Source organism: Scyliorhinus canicula, chromosome 5 (genome assembly GCF_902713615.1).
Source record: "Scyliorhinus canicula chromosome 5, sScyCan1.1, whole genome shotgun sequence".
NCBI classification, from domain to species: Eukaryota; Metazoa; Chordata; class Chondrichthyes; order Carcharhiniformes; family Scyliorhinidae; genus Scyliorhinus; species Scyliorhinus canicula.
The window spans coordinates 62,519,635-62,542,885 of NC_052150.1; the positions used below are offsets into that span (position 1 = coordinate 62,519,635).

The window sequence follows — 23,251 nt, forward strand, 5'->3', positions numbered from 1 at the left end:
AAAGCCTTGGTGTTACCATTGTAATAAGGTGGTACATGTTGTTCAGCATGTGTGAAGTTACCAAGAAAGTCAGTGGGACTTGTTGAAGTTCATAAGGAGAATTTGGAAAGGGGAACAAAAGTGGAGAATACTTCAGGACAGACTGCAGCTTTAACTGATGTAGGAGACCGGAGGTAAACATTGTTGTGGGAGCAGGTATGATGAATGAGGGAGAAGAGAGATATGCAGGGTTTTTGTCAAAGGGGAAGATCACCCCATTTTCCTCAACTGATGCCAAACCCATAACTATCTTAAGGGACACAGGTGCTACTCAAACTCTCTTACTGGAGAAGGATTTGATTTTCCCTCAGTTCAATGAAAGCCAAGGTGTTAGCAAATGGGATAGGTGGAGATTATATCCCAGTTCCATTGTGTAAAGTACAATTGGAGTGTGATTTAGCATCAGGTCCAGTGGTTGTGGGTTGGTTAAGAAATCCAGAGTGGTCTGTGAAATGACACTTTTGAGGAATGATGTGGAAATAGTGAAGGTTGTAGTTTCACCGAGAGTCAGATGGAAGTACTGCGGAAAATGCACGAGATGCCAATCACAGGGCATGTGGGAATTAGGAAAACTCATTGGGCATTAAATGACTCACAGAAAGAAATGTTGAAAGACATTAATCACATATCAAATGGTAATGGTAATGAATCTGATTCTGCTGATACTGATGACATTATCTCGCTGAAAATGATTCCTTACAGAAGCTTGTCAATGATAACATTTCGTAGAGAACCAGATTCCGAGAACTCCAAGACTGAAGGTGACGCAGAGGAGTCCGAATCTAATAGTCAAAACAGCGATGAAGATTCAAACAAAAGTGCTGAATCCGATTTGAGTTCAGAGTATGAAGAAATGATAAATAACTGTCAACTAATAGACCTGTCACTAACTGATCTTGAATAGATGCAAAGTAATTCTTCCAAAGCTCGCAAGACAACAGCAAATCAGAAGAAGAAAGTGAATTGGGCTTTTCTAAGAGTAATTTGCCACAGCCTTTTGTAGTAAACCCATTTCCATTCACCTCAGGTGCAACTATGTCCCAGAGCATGCCTGTTTTGAAGGAAAATATACATAATAACATGGCATCAGAGTCAGGATGAGAACAGCAATGACTGAAATGACACCAAGCAAACAGCTGATTAATCTTTTACCTTGAAGGGGCATACAATGCCCTTTCAGGGTAAAGGAAGCAAATAGCAATGACGATTAAATAATCAGTGATCAATTCCTTTTGAAAATGAGGAGGAAGGTGGATGAAGAACCATGCTGTGATTCTTCAACCACATCTGTTCACAAAAGACAGAACGTTCATGGAACCAACAATGTGTTATCCTCTGATTCTGAAAGTAAAGAACAATTGAAATCTGGAAAGCACAAATTGTATCAGTCCGTATTACTAAATGGAGATAAGACCTCTGATTACGAAAACTCCGATGAGGAGATAAAAGCTGTAAAACAAAGATTAGTGCATATAAAGCCAACCAACTTTTTGAAGTTGAACCCTCGGTTTTATTTGTCACTGAAAGTAACCATATGAAGAAAAAGAGAGAATGTAAAGTTGGAGGGGTTGAAGAGTGTTGATTGATTAAATATGACCCAAATATTTGCCTCAGTATTGACAACTGGTAGTTTGGCTGCAGAAGATCATCAAAATTTGGATAAACATTCTTTGGGCTAGTTGCAGGGGCAGCACGGTTGTGCAGTGGTCAGCATTACTGCCTCACGATGCCGAGGACCCAGGTTCGATCCTGGCCCTGAGTCACTGTCCATATGGAGTTTGCACATCTTACTCTCTATCATCATCTGGGGAGCTTTGACTTTGATTGTTCTACCTTACCACCTTGTGGAAAAGCACTTCAACAGTACCTGGACGATCTACTCTTTAATGACAGCCCATTGTTCCATTCCAATTTTATCTGCAATTTATCAACCGATTGACCTGGGCGAGATTTGAACTCATCCCATTAGAATTGGCTTTGCTGGCAGCAAGGTGGTGCAGTGGGTTAGCCCTGCTGCCTCACGGTACTGAGGTCCCAGGTTCGATCCCAGCTCTGGGTCACTTCCGTGTGGAGTTTGCACATTCTCCCCATGTGTGTGTGGGTTTCGCCCCCACTACCCAAAGATGTGCAGGGTAGGTAGAATGGCCATGCTAAATTGCCCCACAATCGGAAAAACTGAATTGGGTACTCTAAATTTATTTTAAAAAATAATTGGCTTTGCTTCAGTTAAGTAGCTTTACTCTAGATTGTTTATTTCCCTTTACCATAGCTAATCTAAACATTATGATGCTATGACCAGTGTGTGCAAAATGTTCCCCTACTACCACTTGGCCCACTTGAGCCACCTCATTCCTCAGAACCAGATCCAGTAGTCCTTCCCTTCATGCTGGGCTGGAAATAAACTGATCTGGAAATTTCTACTATACGCACTTAAGAAACCTTCCCATCTTTGCCTCTACATTATTACTATACTCTGTCTGTATACTAGGATAATTGAAGTCTCCCATTATATGTACTCTATAGCTTTTGCAACTCTATAATTTCCTTGCAAATTTGCTTCTCTTTCGCACTGGTTTATGACCCAGAGTATAAAAGGCAGTAGTGTGACGATATAGAATAAAGGCAGTAGCGTGAGGATGTAGAATTAAAACAGTAGTGTGACGATATAGAATAAAAGCAGTAGTGTAATGATATAGAATAAACCCAGTAGTGTAATGATATAGAATAAATTCAGTCGTCAAATGTTATCTCCAATATTTCTTAGTTCCAACAAAACAGATACTATCCTTGACCCTTGTAGCATATCTTATTTTTCCAGTACTGTAATATTCACTTTGCCTGCTTGCTTTCTTCCCCTATCTTTGCATAACACCCTGCATGCAGTAATCTTTAGTGCCTTTTTTATTGAGCTAAGTTTCTACTATCGCCACATCATATTCCTTTGTGTCTCTGTACCTGCTGGGTAACAACCAGATTTACCATGCTCCATACATTCACGTGACTACACAGTAAATTAAATTGATATCTTATTGCATTCCCTCCTATTATGGTCACACCTATTATATTAAAATAATCAGAGGTCACTATGAGAATGGAGATTTTTCAATCATGTATTGGCACACATGAAAATGAAAATCACTTATTGTCACGAGTAGGCTTCAATTAAGTTACTGTGAAAAGCCCCTAGTCGCCACATTCCGGCGCCTGTTCGGGGAGGCTGTTACAGGAATCGAACCGTGCTGCTGGCCTGCCTTGGTCTTTCAAAGCCAGTGATTTAGCTCAGTGTGCTAAACAGCCCCTAAACATTCCATAGCCAATAAGATTGCCAACATTCAATAATTCATCTGCAGCACGTATAGCACCATACTTTTCTTTTAAAAAGTTATCCCTGCTGAATCAAATTGTTTTTTTAGGCAATTTAATCAGATTTTTCATTACTCTCTCTGCAATTGTAAATTAAGACAATCACAGCAGCACAAAATGCAATATGTAACGGTATTGTTTAAAATTGAAACGGGTTTGCCTTACCCGAGAGAAATGCAACCTTCTCCTTCAGTATTGGAAGGACTTCCATCGCCTTCATCTCATCATTTTTACGAAAACCTGAAATGGAATTAGATTAAAATTAGTTAAAAATCATTCCCATCAATTTATTTCAGGGGTTCAACGCACATCCTTAGAAAGTCGATATGTAACTGTAAATGCTACATTACAATACCAGTTGGTAATATTTATTGATGTCATATCCATAAGACATAAAAGAGATCATAAACTGTGTAAATTCCTTTCTGCTTCCTTACAAATGGACATTGCTGAATCAAAATCATGGCTGCTAATTCTGGAAACTTGCAACAGTAATTACCGAACAAAGATCAGCCCCCATCCTTGTGGATCTCACACCTACCATTGCATGGATCCATTACAATCAATGAAACAAGGGAGTAGCAGACAATCTGTCTCCCAAACCTGGGCTTATAATGAAGAGAGAATCAGCTATCAAATAACTTGTTATACCTGCGGAAGCACTTTCCTCCACCATCTTTAAACTAATTCAGCAGGGGCATGGGAACCTGGATTGTAGTTTTTGGGTACGGGAGATTGAGAGTATAGAGGTCAGGAGCACAGATTTGACTTCGCAGGAGGGTGCCAGTGTTCAGGTAGGTGGTTTGAAGTGTGTCTACTTCAATGCCAGGAGTATACGAAATAAGGTAGGGGAACTGGCAGCATGGGTTGGTACCTGGGACTTCGACGTTGTGGCCATTTCAGAGACATGGATAGAGCAGGGACAGGAATGGTTGTTGCAGGTTCCGGGGTTTAGGTGTTTTAGTAAGCTCAGAGAAGGGGGCAAAAGAGGGGGAGGTGTGGCGCTGCTAGTCAAGGACAGTATTACGGTGGCGGAAAGGATGCTAGATGGGGACTCTTCTTCCGAGGTAGTATGGGATGAGGTTAGAAACAGGAAAGGAGAGGTCACCCTGTTGGGAGTTTTCTATAGGCCACCTAATAGTTCTAGGGATGTAGAGGAAAGGATGGCGAAGATGATTCTGGAAAAGAGCGAAAGTAACAGGGTAGTTGTTATGGGAGACTTTAACTTTCCAAATATTGACTGGAAAAGATATAGTTCGAGTACATTAGATGGGTCGTTCTTTGTACAATGTGTGCAGGAGGGTTTCCTGACACAATATGTTGACAGGCCAACAAGAGGCGAGGCCACATTGGATTTGGTTTTGGGTAATGAACCAGGCCAGGTGTTAGATCTGGAGGTAGGTGAGCACTTTGGAAACAGTGACCACAATTCGGTGACCTTTACGTTAGTGATGGAAAGGGATAAGTATACCTCGCAGGGCAAGAGTTATAGATATAGATATAGAACAGTACAGCACAGAACAGGCCCTTCGGCCCTCGATGTTGTGCCGAGCAATGATCACCCTACTTAAACCCACGTAACCCGTATCCCAACAATCCCCCCATTAACCTTACACTACGGGCAATTCAGAATGGCCAATCCACCTAACCCGCACATCTTTGGACTGTGCTGAGGGAAGGGCAATTATGATGCCATTAGACATGACTTAGGAGGTGTTGGTTGGAGAAGTAGGCTGCAAGGGTTGGGCACACTGGATATGTGGAGCTTGTTCAAGGAACAGCTATTGCATGTTCTTGATAAGTACGTACCAGTCAGGCAGGGAGGAAGGGGTCGAGCGAGGGAACCGTGGTTTACCAAAGAAGTGGAATATCTTGTTAAGAGGAAGAAGGAGGCCTATGTGAAGATGAGGCATGAAGTTTCAGTTGGGGCGCTTGATAGTTACAAGGAAGCGAGGAAGGATCTAAAGAGAGAGCTGAGACGAGCAAGGAGGGGACATGAGAAGTCTTTGGCAGGTAGGATCAAGGAAAACCCAAAAGCTTTCTATAGGTATGTCAGGAATAAAAGAATGACTAGGGTAAGAGTAGGGCCAGTCAAGGACAGTGGTGGGAAGTTGTGTGTGGAGGCTGAGGAGATAAGCGAGATACTAAATGAATACTTTTCGTCAGTATTCACTCAAGAAAAAGATAATATTGTGGAGGAGAATGCTGAGACCCAGGCTATTAGAATAGATGGCATTGAGGTGCGTAGGGAAGAAGTGTTGGCAATTCTGGACAAGGTGAAAATAGATAAGTCCCCGGGGCCGGATGGGATTTATTCTAGGATTCTCTGGGAAGCCAGGGAAGAGATTGCTGAGCCTTTGGTTTAGGTCATCATTGGCTACAGGAATAGTGCCAGAGGACTGGAGGATAGCAAATGTGGTCCCTTTGTTCAAGAAGGGGAGTAGAGATAACTATAGAGGTAACTATAGGCCGGTGAGCCTAACGTCTGTGGTGGGTAAGGTCTTGGAGAGGATTATAAAAGATACGATTTATAATCATCTAGATAGGAATAATATGATTAGGGATAGTCAGCATGGTTTTGTGAAGGGTAGGTCATGCCTCACAAACCTTATCGAGTTCTTTGAGAAGGTGACTGAACAGGTAGACGCAGGTAGAGCAGTTGATGTGGTGTATATGGATTTCAGTAAACCATTTGATAAGGTTCCCCACGGTCGGCTATTGCAGAAAATACGGAGGCTGGGGATTGAGGGTGATTTAGAGATGTGGATCAGAAATTGGCTAGTTGAAAGAAGACAGAGAGTGGTAGTTGATGGGAAACGTTCAGAATGGAGTTCAGTTACGAGTGGCGTACCACAAGGATCTGTTCTGGGGCCGTTGCTGTTTGTCATTTTTATAAATGACCTAGAGGAGGGCGCAGAAGGATGGGTGAGTAAATTTGCAGATGACACTAAAGTCGGTGGAGTTGTAGACAGTGCGGAAGGATGTTGCAGGTTACAGAGGGACATAGATAAGCTGCAGAGCTGGGCTGAGAGGTGGCAAATGGAGTTTAATGTGGAGAAGTGTGAGGTGATTCACTTTGGAAAGAATAACAGGAATGCGGAATATTTGGCTAATGGTAAAATTCTTGGTAGTGTGGATGAGCAGAGGGATCTCGGTGTCCATGTACATAGATCCCTGAAAGTTGCCACCCAGGTTGATAGGGTTGTGAAGAAGGCCTATGGTGTGTTGGCCTTTATTGGTAGAGGGATTGAGTTCCGGAGCCATGAGGTCACGTTGCAGTTGTACAAAACTCTAGTACGGCCGCATTTGGAGTATTGCGTACAGTTCTGGTCGCCTCATTATAGGAAGGACGTGGAAGCTTTGGAACGGGTGCAGAGGAGATTTACCAGGATGTTGCCTGGTATGGAGGGAAAATCTTGTGAGGAAAGGCTGATGGACTTGAGGTTGTTTTCGTTAGAGAGAAGGTTAAGAGGTGACCTAATAGAGGCATACAAAATGATCAGAGGGTTAGATAGGGTGGACAGCGAGAGCCTTCTCCCGTGGATGGGGGTGGCTAGCACGAGGGGACATAGCCTTAAATTGAGGGGTAATAGATATAGGACAGAGGTCAGAGGTGGGTTTTTTACGCAAAGAGTGGTGAGGCCGTGGAATGCCCTACCTGCAACAGTAGTGAACTCGCCAACATTGAGGGCATTTAAAAGTTTATTGGATAAGCATATGGATGATAAGGGCATAGTGTAGGTTAGATGGCCTTTAGTTTTTTTCCATGCCGGTGCAACATCGAGGGCCGAAGGGCCTGTACTGCGCTGTATCGTTCTATGTTCTATCTATCTCCAAAGGTGAAAAATAATTTTGACCAGACATAGAAACTGATTATTAACCTGAAACTGACTCATCAATGGGCAATACCACACAACCTCATCTCCTTTGGCCTTTGGAAAGTTTTAATGGACTCCCCAGGGCAGTCTATTGTTAACATCCAGCCAGTCAACACTAAAGCTGGACTCCAGGCTGACAACAAAGCCTGCCTCAAGTCTAAATCCCTTGAAGCATGCATGCAGTTATGAATTCCATCCCCGGGTTTGAATGTATGAATAAGCCATACTTCTGATTTAACCCTAGAGTTTGTTGTGAATTATTTTAATATTGACTCAAGAGCTTGAGTTTGGAGAAACAGACCACAAAAATTAAAACATCTCTGCTTCTGGTCAGGCGATGAGAAAAATAAAGTTCTGTTTGCCTCACTCCTCTGTCCATAACACTATTTTAAATGAGGAAGTTATTATCTGTTAGTATTAGCCGTGTGCCTGTAAGTATTATGTCAATCTTAATAAAAATACAAATAGTCTGCAATGAATAGAATAAATCCAGATTAATAACTGAAATCAATACCAAGATTTTAGCTATTGAAACTATGTAGAAGGCTAATGTCTCAATCATTGATTGGAACAATTACCATTTTTAAGTCTATGACTTGAACACTGCATCCATTGACTCTATCTACACTTCCCGCTGCCTAGGGAAAGCGGGCAGCATAATCAAAGACCCCTTCCACCCGGCTTACTCACTCTTCCAACTTCCTCCATCGGGCAGGAGATACAAAATTCTGAGAACAAGCACGAACAGTTTTAAAAACCAGTCTGCGTTTGGTCTCTCCGATATAGAGACCACATTGGGAGCAGCGAATGCAATAGACCAAATTGGAAGAGATGCAAGTGAAACGCTGCTTAACCTGGAATGAGTGTTTTGGGCCTGGAATGTTAAGCATGGAAGAGGTAAAGGGGCAGGTGTTACACCTTCTGCGATTGTATGGGAAGGTGCCATGGGTGATGGGAGAGGTACTGGGTATGGTGGAGGAGTGGACTAGATTGTCTCAGAGGGAACGGTCTCTGCGGAATGCTGACAGAGGGAGTGAAGGGAAGATGTGTTTGGTGGTGGCATCACGCTGGAGTTGGCAAAAATGGCGGAGGTTTATGCTTTCCATACGGAGGCTGGTGGGATGAAATGTGAGAACGAGGGGGACTCTATCCTTGTTCTGGGAGTGGAGGGGGCGAGGGTAGTGGCGCGGGAGATGAACCGCACACTGTAGGTGGGAAATCACGGTCGAGGAAGAAGGAACACATTTTCGAAGCACCATTATGGACTGACCTGATTAACACTACACTCCTGTATGCTTCACCCAATGCCGGTGTCCATGTATTTACATTGTGGACCCTAGTGTTGCCCTATTATGTATTTTCTTTTTAATTTCTTTTCTTTTCATGTACTAAATGATCTGTTTGAGCTGCTCGCAGAAAAATACTTTCACTGTACCTCGGTAAGCATGACAATAAACAAATCCAATCAAGCTCAAAGATTTTAAGATTAATTCCACCCCCCCTCCCAAGTCCAATAAAATGTATGCCTGATGACACCCTCAAAAGAAAATGCAAAATACTGCAAATGCTGGAAATCTGAAATAAAAACAGAAAATGCTGGAAATATTTAGCAAATCTGGCAGCATCCTTACAGATGACACAAATTAACATTTCAGGTATTCAGAACTCTCAAAAGAAACACTATTGTCCTTTAGGGAAGAAAATCTGCTGTCCTTACCTGGTCTGTCTTACATGCAACACAACAATGTGGCTGACTCTTAAATTGCCACTCAGTTTGAGGGCAACTGGGATGGGAAACAAATGCTGGCTTTGCCTGTGATGCCCATATCCCATGAAATATTAAAAACATGACATTTATGGAATATGTGTAGACAAGATAATTACCCCAAAGATCAACACTGAGATCGATAAAAATGTGGCCTTTAAGAGAATCAAGGGTGAGAAAACAGAGTTGATGCACATGTCCAGCTATGATCTTACTGAACTACAAGATCAGGCTTGAGGGACCATATGGTCTACTTCGGCTCCTTTTTTGTGGTTTTGCATCAAGTTTCAGGAGTTTTCAGCCTATTGATAGACACATACCTGCATTACAACACTTACTCCACTTCAACAGCACTTCATTGGCTGTAAAACAATATGGGATGTCATGAAAAGCACTATATAAATGCAAGTCTTTCCCTTTTTCTCTCATCCTCACCTACATGTTGCCCTTGGTGTAATTATCCACAGATATCAGATTATGTGCATTGCTGATTATTATGTCCATTTCTCAACCTCTTCTCTTAAAGTTCTCCACTAGTTCCACGCTATTGAAACACCTAGCTGTCAGTCTTGGGCGAGCCACAATTTCTTCCAGCTTAACAATGTACGGGCTGAAGCCACTATTACCAACTCCCAATATAAACAACTTACCCTAAAGATCCTCGCCTCTGGCCGCTAGCTCCAACCAACACAGAATATTCACAACCTCAGTCTTCTATTCAACCTTGGTCTGGGCTTCAAATCCCTGACCCTGTACATGATAAAGTCTCCCTCCTTGCACTGCCAAAAGATCACCTCAGCTCATCTTCCACAGAAACACAGAATAAAGCATTTTAAAGACAGACTATCTCCAGGGAATTGGTGTTAGCCTGATTCACTTAGTAGTACTGTCGGTCCTGGTCAGAATATTATGGGTTGAAAATTGTGTTAAGTCCACACCAGATTTTGAGTACATTAGCTAGGCTGATACTGCACTGAATTACTGAGGGAATGCTGTATTGTCAGAGGTGTCATTTTTGGGTGCCCATTCCTAGGAACGTTGAAACTACTTTGTGGTACTCAAAGAGAGGATGGAGTTTTTCCAGTATAGAGTCATACAGTACAGAAGAGGCCCTCCGGCCCATCAAGTCTGCACAGACAAAACTACACTAAATCTACACTAATCCCATTTTCCAGCACTTGGCCCATAGCCTGGAATGTCATTCATTTCAAGTGCTCATCCAAGTACTTTTTAAAGTTCGTGAGTTTTCCTTCCTCTACTACCCTCCCAGTCTGTGCAGTCGAGACTCCGACCACGCTTCGGGTGAAAATTGTTTTCCTCAAATCCCCTCTAAATCTCCTGTCCCTTAAAATTCTACCCCCTCGTTATTGACCCTTCAACTAAGGGGTACAGCTGCTTCCTATCCACCCTGTCCATACCCCGTCATAATCTTACACACCAGTCAGGTCCCCCCCACTCAGCCTGCTCTGTTCCAAAGAAAACAACCCCGGCTTATCTCGCCTCTCTTCGAAGTCCAAATGCTCCATCCCAGGCAACATCCTGGTGAATTACCTTTGCACCTCTTCCAGTGCAATCACATCCTTTCTATAGTGAGGCGACCACAACTACACACACTACTCCAGCTACAGCCGAACCAAAGTTTTGCACAGTCCCAACATAATCTCCGTGCTTTAATAATCTCTGCCACAACTGATAAAGGCAAGTCCCATATGCCTTCTTAACTACCCTATTAGCCTCCAGGGATCTGTGCATCAGCATCCCAGGATCCCTCTGAGTTTCCTAGTGTCCTGCCATTCATTGAGTACTCCCTTCTCTGGTTACCACATCACCTCGCATTTTTCCAAGGTTAAATTCCATATGCCAGTGACCTTCCCATCTGACCAACACGTCTATACCTTCCTACAACCCAAGACTTTCTTCCTCACTATTAACCATCCTGCCAATCTTCCGAAAACTTATCATCTGCATCAATATTCTTCCCCAACTAGAAACAAATTCATTGGTCATATATCTAATTTATTTTTGTGGAAAGTTACCACTGCAGTCCTGTTATCACACAGACCAACATTCAAGCATTCCAAAATATTCACTGTTGAAGTATGCGGAGGCAGTTTGACACCATTATAAAATGCTGGAATCAATGCAATTGCTTTTCTTTCAGTATTGTGCAGCTCCTAGTATATGCTGCAGAGTGGCACTGACAGAGGCCTGGGAGTTAGTCAGCTGTTCCCCTATCTCAGCTATGAGTGGTCTAGGAAGACACATTAAATATTTCAGTTCCCCAAATGACCTTTGAATATTTCTGGAATAACCTTGCCCGGGTTTGAGCAAAAATTTGGTTTTAAAATCCCTTTTATAAAACAAATATCACTGAAAATATATTTATTTGATATTAATACTAGGGACATTTTAACAAGTCATGTCCTGATACAGTCCAGCTGTTTCAGCCGGATAGAACCAGACGTATGTGAACTAGATTCTAAATCTCGACAGAGCTGGCACCACAAATAACTGTACTAGTCCACCCATGTACTGTATGCCCTATCAATTACTGAGCCATCATCCTCAGCACAAAACATTCAAACGCAAGATTCAATTGCAATAAGTTAGTCAGCATTGTCTAAGGACAGTTAAGAGATTTACAAAAATCTACAGGACTGATTGTAACAATTAAGTACTTACCACAAAGGCTTTTCTGCTGTTGTGCAAGACAATAAGCTACTGACCCAGTCAACCAACAGTTGGAATGAAGTGATGGTGGGTGCCTGCTCTTGAACTGAAATCTCAAATTACAGTTAACACAAGAGCCTTTAGGAATAAAGGGTGTACATACATAAGCCCAGCTGCAATGTTTTGTTCCACTTGAAAGATACTAGGGCATCGACGGTCAAATTATGGAAACACGTTGAATGAACTCTGCTTGCCTTCCCTCTAATTTAAAAGATTGAGAGTTGCTCTAATCGAAGTTTAAAAATGAAAATTTAAAAAAAGAATTGGCATGGGGAGATTTAGAGAAGTTAATTTATCTGGTGGGGGAAATTCTGAACGGGGGTGGGGGGGTTGACTTGAAATTAGTGCTGGGTCATTTCAGAAATCCAATCAGGAAGCATTTTTTCATTCAGAGGGTGGTGAAATTCTCTGAATCGCCACTTCAAAAGACTTTGGTTGCTGTATAAATTCATATTTTCAAGACCACATTATTCGGTAAGAGTACAGATGAATATGGATCAACGACAAGTAAATGGATTGTGATACAGACTGTCAGAATCTACTCAGGGAATCAAAAGGCTACACCTATTCATGTAATGGAACACACGTGGGAACGCACAAAAAGATTCATTCAAAGTTCTACAAATAGAACAAAGAAGAAAGAAAATTACAGCACAGGAACAGGCCCTTCAGCCCTCCCAGCCTGCGCCGATCCAGATCCTTTATCTAAACCTGTCTCCTATTTTCCAAGGTCTACTTCCCTCTGTTCCCGCCCATTCATATACCTGTCTAGATGCTTCTTAAATGATGCTATCGTGCCCGCCTCTACCACCTCCGCTGGTAAAGTGTTCCAGGCACCCACCACCCTCTGCGTAAAAAAATTTCCACGCACATCTCCTTTAAACTTTCCCCCTCTCACTTTGAAATCGTGACCCCTTGTAACTGACACCCCCACTCTTGGGAAAAGCTTGTTGCTATCCACCCTGTCCATACCTCTCATAATTATGTACACCTCAATCAGGTCCCCCCTCAACCTCCGTCTTTCCAACAAAAACAATCCTAATCTACTCAACCTTTCTTCATAGCTAGCACCCTCCATACCAGGCAACATCCTGGTGAACCTCCTCTGCACCCTCTCCAAGGCATCCACATCCCTTGTGGCGACCAGAACTGCACGCAGTATTCCAAATGTGGCCGAACCAAAGTCCTATACAACTGTAACATGACCTGCCAACTCTTGTACTCAATACCCCGTCCGATGAAGGCAAGCATGCTGTATGCCTTCTTGACCACTCTATCAACCTGCGTTGCCACCTTCAGGGTACAATGGACCTGAACTCCCAGATCTCTCTGCACATCAATTTTCCCCAAGACCCTTCCATTAACCATATAGTCCGCTCTTGAATTTGATATTCCAAAATGCCTTCCTGACAAATACCCACCGTCACAGGTTCCAAAGGCAGATCAGCCTTCTTGAAAGTGAACCCTCGGAAGGCGACGGGTCCTGACGGGGTCCCTAATTGTGCACTCAGATCCTGCGCAAAACAGCTGGCAGATGTGTTCACGGACATCTTCAATCTCTCCCTACTCCGTTCTGAGGTCCTCACCTGCTTCAAGAAGACCATGATCATACTGGTGCCAAAGACGAACAAGGCAATGTGCCTCAACAACTATCATCCAGTGGCCTTGACACTGATCATAATGAAGTGCCTCAAGAGGTTGGCCATGAGGCACATCAACTCCATAGTCTCAGAATGCCTAGATCCACTGCAATTCGCATACCTCCACAACCAGCCCAAAGCAGACGCCATCTCCATGGCCCTACACTCATCCCTGGAGCATTTCGACAACAAGGAATCCTACATCAGACTCTTGTTTATTGACTACAGCTCCACCTTCAACACCAGAATTCCAGCCAAGCTCATCTCAAAGCTCCAAAACCCAGGACATGGCTCCTCACCCTGCAACTGGATCTTTGACTTTCTGACCCAGCGACCACAATCATTAAGGATAAACAACAACACCTCCTGCCACGATAGTCCTCAATAAAGGGGTCCCGCAGGTCTGCGTACCCAGCCCCCTATGATACTCCTTGTACACACACGATTTTGTGGCAAAATTTGGTTCCAACTCCATCTACAAGTTTGCTGACTGCACGACCATTGTGGGTCAGATCTCGAACAAGGATGAGTCAGAATACAAGAGGGAGAGAGAACCTAGTGGAGTGATATAAAGACAACAATCTCTCCCTCAATGTAAGCAAAGCTAAAGAGTTGGTCATTGACTTCCGGAAGCAAAGTATCGTACACACCCCTGTCTGCATTGTAGCCATCTAAGATGGACACTGGGCTACAAAATGGAGAACTGCTAAGGCTGCAGGGAAAAACAGTCTTAGCAAGGACAAGCAGTTTGCAGAAGACTAATTAGCATTCTGCACGTACAGAAACCAGTTTTTGGCCAGGTGCAGAGTTTCAGCCAAAGGTGTAAATGGCAACAGATCTACATAGTAATGAGGTGATCCAGATCCAGACCCCACACAATAGAAACATTTAAGTATCAATGGATACTTTTGAGTAGACGCCCAGACAGAACGGCACCACAGTATCCAACACAAAGAACCATAGGGACAGCCCACCCATCGAGGGACGACCCTCAGATTGGGGGGTTTAGAAGATATCGATTGGGAAAGGCCCAATCGATACATGGCAGGTAAAAGGACCGCCCCGAAGGGGCACGGACTTCTAGGAACTATAAGAGTAGACCCCGCACATGGTTCGGTCTGCTTTGCTCCGGTTCATGTCTGTTGCTTCCAGACTCCGGCCCAGACTTGTTACATCGCATCCTGACTCCAGTTTCAGCACCGGCCGTTGAGCATCAGCCATCGAACTGTAAGTGCCAATACAACGATCGCTACGTGATCCAGACCTTGCTAGATCCTGACAACTTTAAGTACCTGAGAGTTGCAGACCAAGAACGGGACGAAGGCCTTGTCCCCTGACCTTGCCTGTTCCAGTCTAGATAAGTATTTTAGTTGTTTAGTATTAGAAGTAAGTTAGTCTCTTTAGCGTATGCATGTGTATTTATTATATTTGTCATAATAAATATCAATCGTTTGGACTTACTAATCGGTGTACAGATTTATTACTTTGAACCTGACCTTGATATACTTGTGAGGTGTCTAAATACGGCACCTGACGACTCCTGAGCATAATTACATACACAGAGCTATAGTAGTGTTAAGCACATGGCCTTTAAACGGAGGCGTGTTAATACACTCCAGTAAAACGAGCAACAGCATCAACGAGGCCAAGGCGGAGACGATTGACAGCTTTAAATTCCGAGGTGTGCACATCACAACAAACTGTCTTGGTTCATCCAAGTTGACGATACGATCAAGAAAGCACAACAGTGTCTATACTTCCTCAGGAAACTAAGGAAATTCTGCATGTCCACACTGACACTTACCAACTTTTACAGATGCACCACAGAAAGCATCCTATCTGGCTTTCCCAACAGTCTGGTATGGCAACTGCTCGGCCCAAGACCTTAAGAAACTACAAAGAGTCTTGAATACCGCCCAGTCTATCACATGAGCCCGCCTCACATCCACTGACTGTGTCTACATCTCCCTCAGCCTTGGGTAAGCGGACAGCATAATCAAAGACCCCTCCCGCCAGGTTTATTCACTCTTCCAACTTCTTCCATCGGGCAGGAGATACAAAAGTCTGAGAACACACACTAACAGATTCAAAAACAGCTTCTACTCCGCTGTTACTAGACTCCTAAACGGAGGGGGAAGGGGGGGACGCGGAAAGGGGGGATTGATGGGAGCCTCCAAGGTTGTTGTTGTGGAACTGACCCCGAGGTGGGGATGGGGGTTACAAAGGGCCAAAAGGAGAGACCTTGCTGCGTGTTGGATCACTGGTTGCCAGCAGAAAATGCTGACAGGCGAGGCGGCCTAATCCTCAATGGAAAAATATCCAGTGAGAACCTGCGGCTGTTCCTCTGCTTCTTGCGAGTCATCGCCTGTCATTTTTATTACAGGATACTACCAGAAAAAAACTCTACAATAAGATAAGTTTACGGCTTCTCGCAGCCTCATTTCCCAACTGCATAATATCAAATATAATAAATGTTGATTTTTTTTTCATGTCCTGAACTATCTGATCCAAGTTAGTTCACATATTGATGTGTTGGGTACTCTGGATCCGTGGAGACTGTGTTTACCTCAGCAGTAACACATACAGGCTACCAACACTTGAAATAGTACAACACTGTTTTATTAAGCTAGAAACTGTTGAAAATACTTTCACTGTGGGTCGACACTATGTTAGATTAAACTAAAGACCTATGCCTATCCTAACCAGTCTATGCACTCAACACATGGTGAAGATCTGTGCTGTAAGCTATGAGCTCTGTCCTTCTGAGAGGCTGCATCCCGAATGAGCGGGAAAACTGATGCCCTCTATCTTTATAGTGAGTGTGCTCTAACTCGTGATTGGCTGCGGTGTTGTGTGTCTTGATTGGTCTTCCTGTGTGTCAATCAGTGTGTGTGTCTGCACCATGATATATTGGCGTATATGACACATAGTAGGTTAATTTTAGGTGTGGAGCTCTTCATTTCAAATATCTGTTGAACATTGCAGTCTCAATCTATCTTCTTGAAGCAACGGAAAATGCAGTTCATGATATGATCGTGTTGTATATTATTGACAGAGTATTGCATTTAGGCATCATAAATTGACAAAAAGAAACATTTCCATCTAATACGAACAGTAATTGTAGCCACCTGGGGTGGCCACGTCCTGTTTACAAAATGGACACTTGCAGAGAATGAAGGGAAAATTGGACAATGCTAAGAAAACAAGCAGGCACAAGGTTTGTCTGTGGATTGAAGTTTGTAGCTCCCAGACAAGACCGATACTGCAAAGCCATTAGCATACTAATGAGCTATCTCCAGGGACAAAAGAGAAACATTTAAACAAATGATACCAAAGCAGACTCCCCGGCGCCAGTGGAGACTAAAACAAAGGCAGGCCAACGGTCACCTAGGGCCCGCCTAGCGATCAGGCAGCTACCCCTTTATTGGAGAAAATCAATACAGATGATTAGGATATGGTCCAATTAATTGGGGCCAAGTTCAAGGCCCGCTCAAAAGAGCGCAAAGCCCCTTTGGGGTATAAAGAGGAGCCCCCAAGACAGATCGGTCTCTTCTTCTTATCTTGGCCTTGGCTCTCAGCGACGAGAGACCCGCCAAGCACCAGACAAGTTTAGACTTAGACTTAGAACAGTACAGCACAGAACAGGCCCTTCGGCCCTCGATGTTGTGCCGAGCAATGATCACCCTACTTAAACCCACGTAACCCGTATACCCGTAACCCAACAATCCCCCCATTAACCTTTCACTACGGGCAATTTAGCATGGCCAATCCACCTAACCCGCACATCTTTGGACTGTGGGAGGAAACCGGAGCACCCGGAGGAAACCCACGCACACACGGGGAGGATGTGCAGACTCCACACAGACAGTGACCCAGCCGGGAATCGAACCTGGGACCCTGGAGCTGTGAAGCATTGATGCTAACCACCATGCTACCGTGAGACTTTAGTAAGTCTAAAGTCAACGCACGCTACGAGATAGGCGCTCCTATTCGATACAAGTTCGATCAGCAGCCTCAGAATGGGACAGACTTACATTGCAGAACACATCAGACCGCTAGCAATAACATTAAATATTATTCCATTACATGTCAAACATTTTTTAATGTGGAGACAATACCATCATTGTAACATCGAATGCACGGAAGCATGGTCTTTTTCAAAACATTCTAAACATCTACCAGGCACTTTACAGATGATTTTTTTTCCAAACGTTCACATCCATGACTTACTCTATTAAATAAGATTTGAAGGATAAAAAAAGTCAAATGTGCCTATACAGCAAAACTACTGTGCTTCTCTAATAATAACGGTTATCACATGATTCTTTTACAATTCAGTGCACCCTTTTAAACAGTGACCTTGTCTGTGTCTCTTTCAATCAGCAAACTAATCACTATTGTTTTCAATTGACTGAATGGGCACATTTGGTTTCAATGTATTCTGGTGACAGCTGAATAACCATTCTGCCTGTTCATAACCACCTCAAAGTACTCTTACTAACAGTTCAACTGCTTTCAGCTCAACCAAAAGGTGTTTGGAGAAGTTATTCCAAGTCAATTAGCATACCATTTAATTACCAACATCACAATTTCTTCATTCTAGTTGAGTTAAGATTAATTATCAATATTTTTCAACAGATTAATTCAAATTCAGCATCTAAACTGCCAAAGAATTTTCAACATTGATCTTGTAATCTTCATTTTAGTTTTAATTATTTAAATGTAAAGTTGGCATGATGAATCACGGTCAGTGGAACAATGTCAGGTTCAAAAGAGAGACCTTAATTTGGGTTATCTAAAGGTTAATGTTCCATATATAATTCATAGATCATAGATTTTACAGTGCAGAAGGAGGCCATTCGGCCCATCGAGTCTGCACCGGCTCCTGGAAAGAGCACCCTACCCAAGGTTAACACCTCCACCCTACCCCCATAACCCAGTAACCCCACAACCCAGTAACCCCACCCAACACTAAGGGCAATTTTGGACACTAAGGGCAATTTATCATGGCCAATTCACCTAACCGTCACATCTTTGGACTGTGGGAGGAAACCGGAGCACCCGGAGGAAACCCACGCACACACGGGGAGGATGTGCAGAAGCCGGAATCGAACCTGGGACCCTAAAGCTGTGAAGCGATTGTGCTATCCACAATGCTACCGTGCTGCCCTAAGTAATTGGTTTTACTGTTGCTATTAAAGCGAATATCAATTTAGTCACAAAGCTGATGTTTATGTCATTGAGTTTGTGATGACTAATGTTAACCTGAATGTTTCTAATGATCGTGCATTTTTGAATTGCTATTGTTTCACAAAAGTAAGAACCCTTGGTTTGGAAGACACTTGTGTAAATTTATTTTACTATCAATAGTGATTTGAATCTTGTTCCGCATGAAAATGTGGTTATATCATAATTCATCTGGATATGTTTAGTGACATATTTGTGAGATCACAGTCTGAACATGGAGTTTGGAGATTGGATGAAGGAGACACCTAACTTTTAATTGACTTTAATATTGCTATTAAAATAAATATCAACTAAGGTAACATATCTCTCTTTTCAGCAGTATTCAAGTTCTGTACTACCAATCGACTGTTTGCATACAGATTTACAATGTCTGGAAACTGTGGACATATATCCTCATCCGTTGTTTTTCTGCAGCATACTAATAGCTGAAGTAATTTTCTCTTCATTGAACTATTGTTTATAAAATGATTTAAATGTTTTTAAAGATGTTTCTCGATTTAAAGTATTTGAAAGGGGAGGGGGGAGGGGAGGGGGGGAGGGGTTGTTGGGTTACGGGTATAGGGTGGATACGTGGGTTTGAGCAGGGTGATCATTGCTCGGCACAACATCGAGGGCTGAAGGGCCTGTTCTGTGCTGTACTGTTCTAATGTTCTAATGTTCTAATAGACAGTATTTCCATTTTTGGAGCAGAATAAAACTGTAGGCCATCGTGAACAAATAAATACCAAGAAATACATAGGAAATCAGAAGAAACCTCCTTGTCCAAAGAATGGTGAAATGTGGAACTTGCTAGCACAGCAAGCTGTTAAGGTGAATAGCTCAGGTCATTTAAAGGGGGTCGCAATATTAGTTGACAGGATCTCAGGGTTGTGCTGACGGAGTTAGATGAGGAAAGATGGGAAGATGCTCAAGTGGAGTATAGATGCTGGCATTGACTGGTTGGGCCAAATAGAAAATACAGCACAGAAACAGGCTAGTTATTTGTACAATATCAACAAAGTTGACAAAGCCCACATGACCAATCTCCTTGCCCTTATTAAGAATGTAATATCCCATTTAAACTGTAGCAAGCTTTCAAGTGTTTGTCCCTAAATGTATACAAGGCATCCAAAAGGATATTAGATAAAGATCAAAGCTGTAGGATTCAGGATAAACCTCGGATATGGAAAATAAATTGGCTGAAAACAAGCACTTAATGGGGGGGGGGGGGGGGGGGGGGGGGGGGGGGTGAATTGGGCTGTAGAGTGCACAGAATGGAGTGTCCCGGCGATGATTCAAGGCACATCAGCACAATCATTCAATGATTTGAACTCAGATACCCAATACAAATTTACAGATGATGCCAACTGAGGAATGCTGCTCAGAAATGGCAGATGAAATTATAAAACAAGAACATTTTTCAAAATTCCTTCTTAGAAAAACAGCCCAGCCCTTTCTGTTGAGAGAAGATGGCAATGGGCCACCTTCTTGAATCATTGCAATCCACACGCTGAAAGTGCTCCCACAATACTCTTATATGTGGCGAGTTTAGTCTTCGTACTGAGTTAATACCACTTGCTTGGGCACTTCAGAGAGCAATTAGTAGTCAAGCACAGTGGTATGGGACTGGAGTCATACATAAACCAGACTGGATTCAGACATCACCTTTCCTTCCCTAAAATTGTATTAGTTGACTTCAAGCCAACTCTGCTCTGCTACCTCTGCTACCCGTGTCTCAACTTGTCATACCAAAATCTTTCTCCTATCAGAAGTATTATAAGACAACATTTGACATGGTGTCACATAAAGAGACATTGGGTAATTTGACCAAAAACCTAGTTCCAGAACTACCTTTTAAGGAGTGGCTTAAATAAGGTAAGTTCTAGTTCTTGTTGACCGATATTGGCTCCGGGTCAAGCAAAATTTTGATTTAAAATTCTCACCCTAATTTTCAAATCCCTGCATGACCTTGGCACCCCCATCTCTGCAATCTCCTCCAGCCCCACAATCCTCGGAGGTATCTGGTGTTCATCTAATTCAGACCTTTGAGCATCTTTAATTTTAATTGTTCATCTTTAATGACCACACCTTAGGTTTCCTAGTACCTAAGCTCTGTAATTTTCTCCCTTCCATTTCTCTGCCTTTCCACCTCGCTTACCTTCTTTAAGCCACTCCTTAAAAACTACTTCTGGAACTAGGTTTTTGGTCAAATGACCTAATGTCTCCTTGCGTGACACCATGTCAAATGTTGTTTTATAATGCTAATGTGAGACACCTGAAGATGTTTTATTGCATGGCGCTACATTAATTATTGTTATTGTTGACCATTTGGGTTTCTAAGTCAGTCCAACAGCTTCATGCTCATGTTTACTGATATCAGTTTTTAATTTTATTTAATACAAATTCTCTATCATGGAGAGATTTAAACTCATGTCCTCTTAAAAAAGACAGCAATGTAGTATATTTATACAGCGTCTTTTTCAACAGCAAGGTGTCCCAAAGTGTTTTACAGCTACTTAAGCACTTTTGAAGAGTAGTCACTGTAAAAATGTAGCAATGCAAAAATAAACCCCTGGATTATTAGTCCAGGTCCTTGGAATTACATGAATTACCGTTTTATCAGTAATATATCCACGACACTACCATACCGGTTGTGGACAGAATAATGGCAGATGAAGTCCAATTCAGACAAGTATAAAGAATTGCATGCTTGACTGAAAAGTACATTAGTATTTCATCATGAGTTGTTTTGAAATAACTCTGGAAGAAATTGAAACAACGCGTCAGTAGAGTTATGTTCAAAAAGTTCAACTAATGCCGAGCAGCAGTCAGCGAAACCAAATAGAATGTTAAATTAGGTAGTCAAAGTAATGCACCAAAATAAGTTATGATCTCACTTTACAGTGCACTGGTTAGTCCACATTTCTGAGCAGGTGACTACTCATCCTGAGCCATCCATGGCCGGATGTTTGCTTTATGATCTTGCTCTGCACTAGCTCCAGCTAGTGCAGAGCAGGACCAGAAAGCAAATATCCGGTCTTTCTGGTCTCTTTCGGCTTGAAAGTATATGTCTGATGAATTATATTATAACGGTACACAAGAGTTGTTATGATACAGTATGGAAAGGTTCAAACCAGAAAACTGTCTGTAATTAAACAGAGTAGAATAAATGATTTCTAATTTAAAGTAGCAAAAAGGTAAATTTAGGACTAATGACAATATTCTTCTGCACAGAGATTAATCAATATGGAAGAGACTTAGAGAATTGTGAAAGTAAAAACATTGGAATAATACAAGAACTATTTGGGCATTGCAGCAAGAGAATCTTTTAGGATCTTTCTGAATGAATGAAGTGAACTGAGCTGAATGTATACCTTTCACTTTGCAATCTTATGATGATAATAATACGGATTCATCTACACTATCATGACATCAATCTCCAAATTCTTGAACACAATTTCCTGAGAATCCTTACGATAGCTCCAATTTAATGTTTATTGCTTATTAAAAAGTTTATAAATCATTACTTCCCCATATCTACTGACATCCCACGACATATTAACTTCTATCTGAATACATAACATATATTATAACTCGTGTATAGAAATTAGGTGGAATTCAATGGAACAATTTCCAAGTTCATTTTTGGCGGGTCTTTTGGGGAGTTTCCCGCTGGTTCTGCTAGCGAGTTCCTCACCGCTATCCAATGACACTTAGTCACTTTCCTGGGTCCCGGGGAGTTTCTAACCAAATTAGCCCACGCTTAGAATTTTTTTCAGCACTAGGGTGCTGAACACATAGATCAGGCTGCCATTTTAAAAGGGTGCCCCAATCTCGAAGTGAGCTTGTGGGTCCCTCACGCACCCCCACCCATGGGAAATGTCACCCGCAGATACATGCGCTCTACTCCCCCCCCAAGTGAGGACACCCCACTATGGGGTCATTGGGGACTTCCCTCTTCAGGCCTCCCCAAGCCCCCTTACAGCACCCAACACCCCCCCCCCAAACCTCCTAGAGGCCCCCACTTGCATGCCCTGCAGCCCCCAACCTTCACCGCCCCCCCCCCCTCCCCAACCCTCCTTGGGCCTCAGGACCCAGACAGTACTCCTGCCACCTGGACACTTTGACAGTGCCAGGGTGCATTCAGGGTCAGGGGACCACCCTGTACTATCCCTGACCAGTCAATGGCCCAGGGGACCACTCTCGCCCACCCCACCCAGGGGTCATTCCACCTGGTCCAAAGTTTTGTGGACCTGTGCTGACGAGAGCCTGGCTGCAGCCTCACTGGTTTAAAACATACTTTAACAGGCACGTTTGATTCCACCCCTTTTGGGCGGAGTTCCAATCCGACACCACACGGCACTTGGGTGTGCCCTGCGAGGCACGAAGGCTGCTGGGAAACCCCTCCCGGGATACATCTTCCTGCTCTCGCTCGATCACAACGTGGCCACTGGATCGCGCCCATAATATCCAATGACTAAAAGACCAATTTTCACTTCTCTCCATCCCACTAAAATATAAAATCATCGCACTCCCCACAAGAAATTTAAATACATGAATTGGAATGCCACTTAAAAAGCTGAAATTGGGACCCAGGTAGTGGCCATGGG

The 23,251-nt window shown here is 42.9% G+C and overlaps 1 protein-coding gene across 8 annotated transcripts in view; it reads right to left on the reverse strand.

The window, feature by feature from the left end:
* The window catches only part of LOC119966020 (triple functional domain protein), a 684,537-nt gene that overhangs the window by 468,078 nt on the left and 193,208 nt on the right, over nucleotides 1–23,251 (reverse strand). For all 8 annotated transcript variants that reach the window (XM_038797164.1, XM_038797162.1, XM_038797163.1 and 5 more), the window contains exon 2: nucleotides 3,568–3,642. In XM_038797164.1, the coding sequence (XP_038653092.1) occupies nucleotides 3,568–3,642 (75 nt within the window). The remainder of the gene's footprint in view (nucleotides 1–3,567; nucleotides 3,643–23,251) is intronic.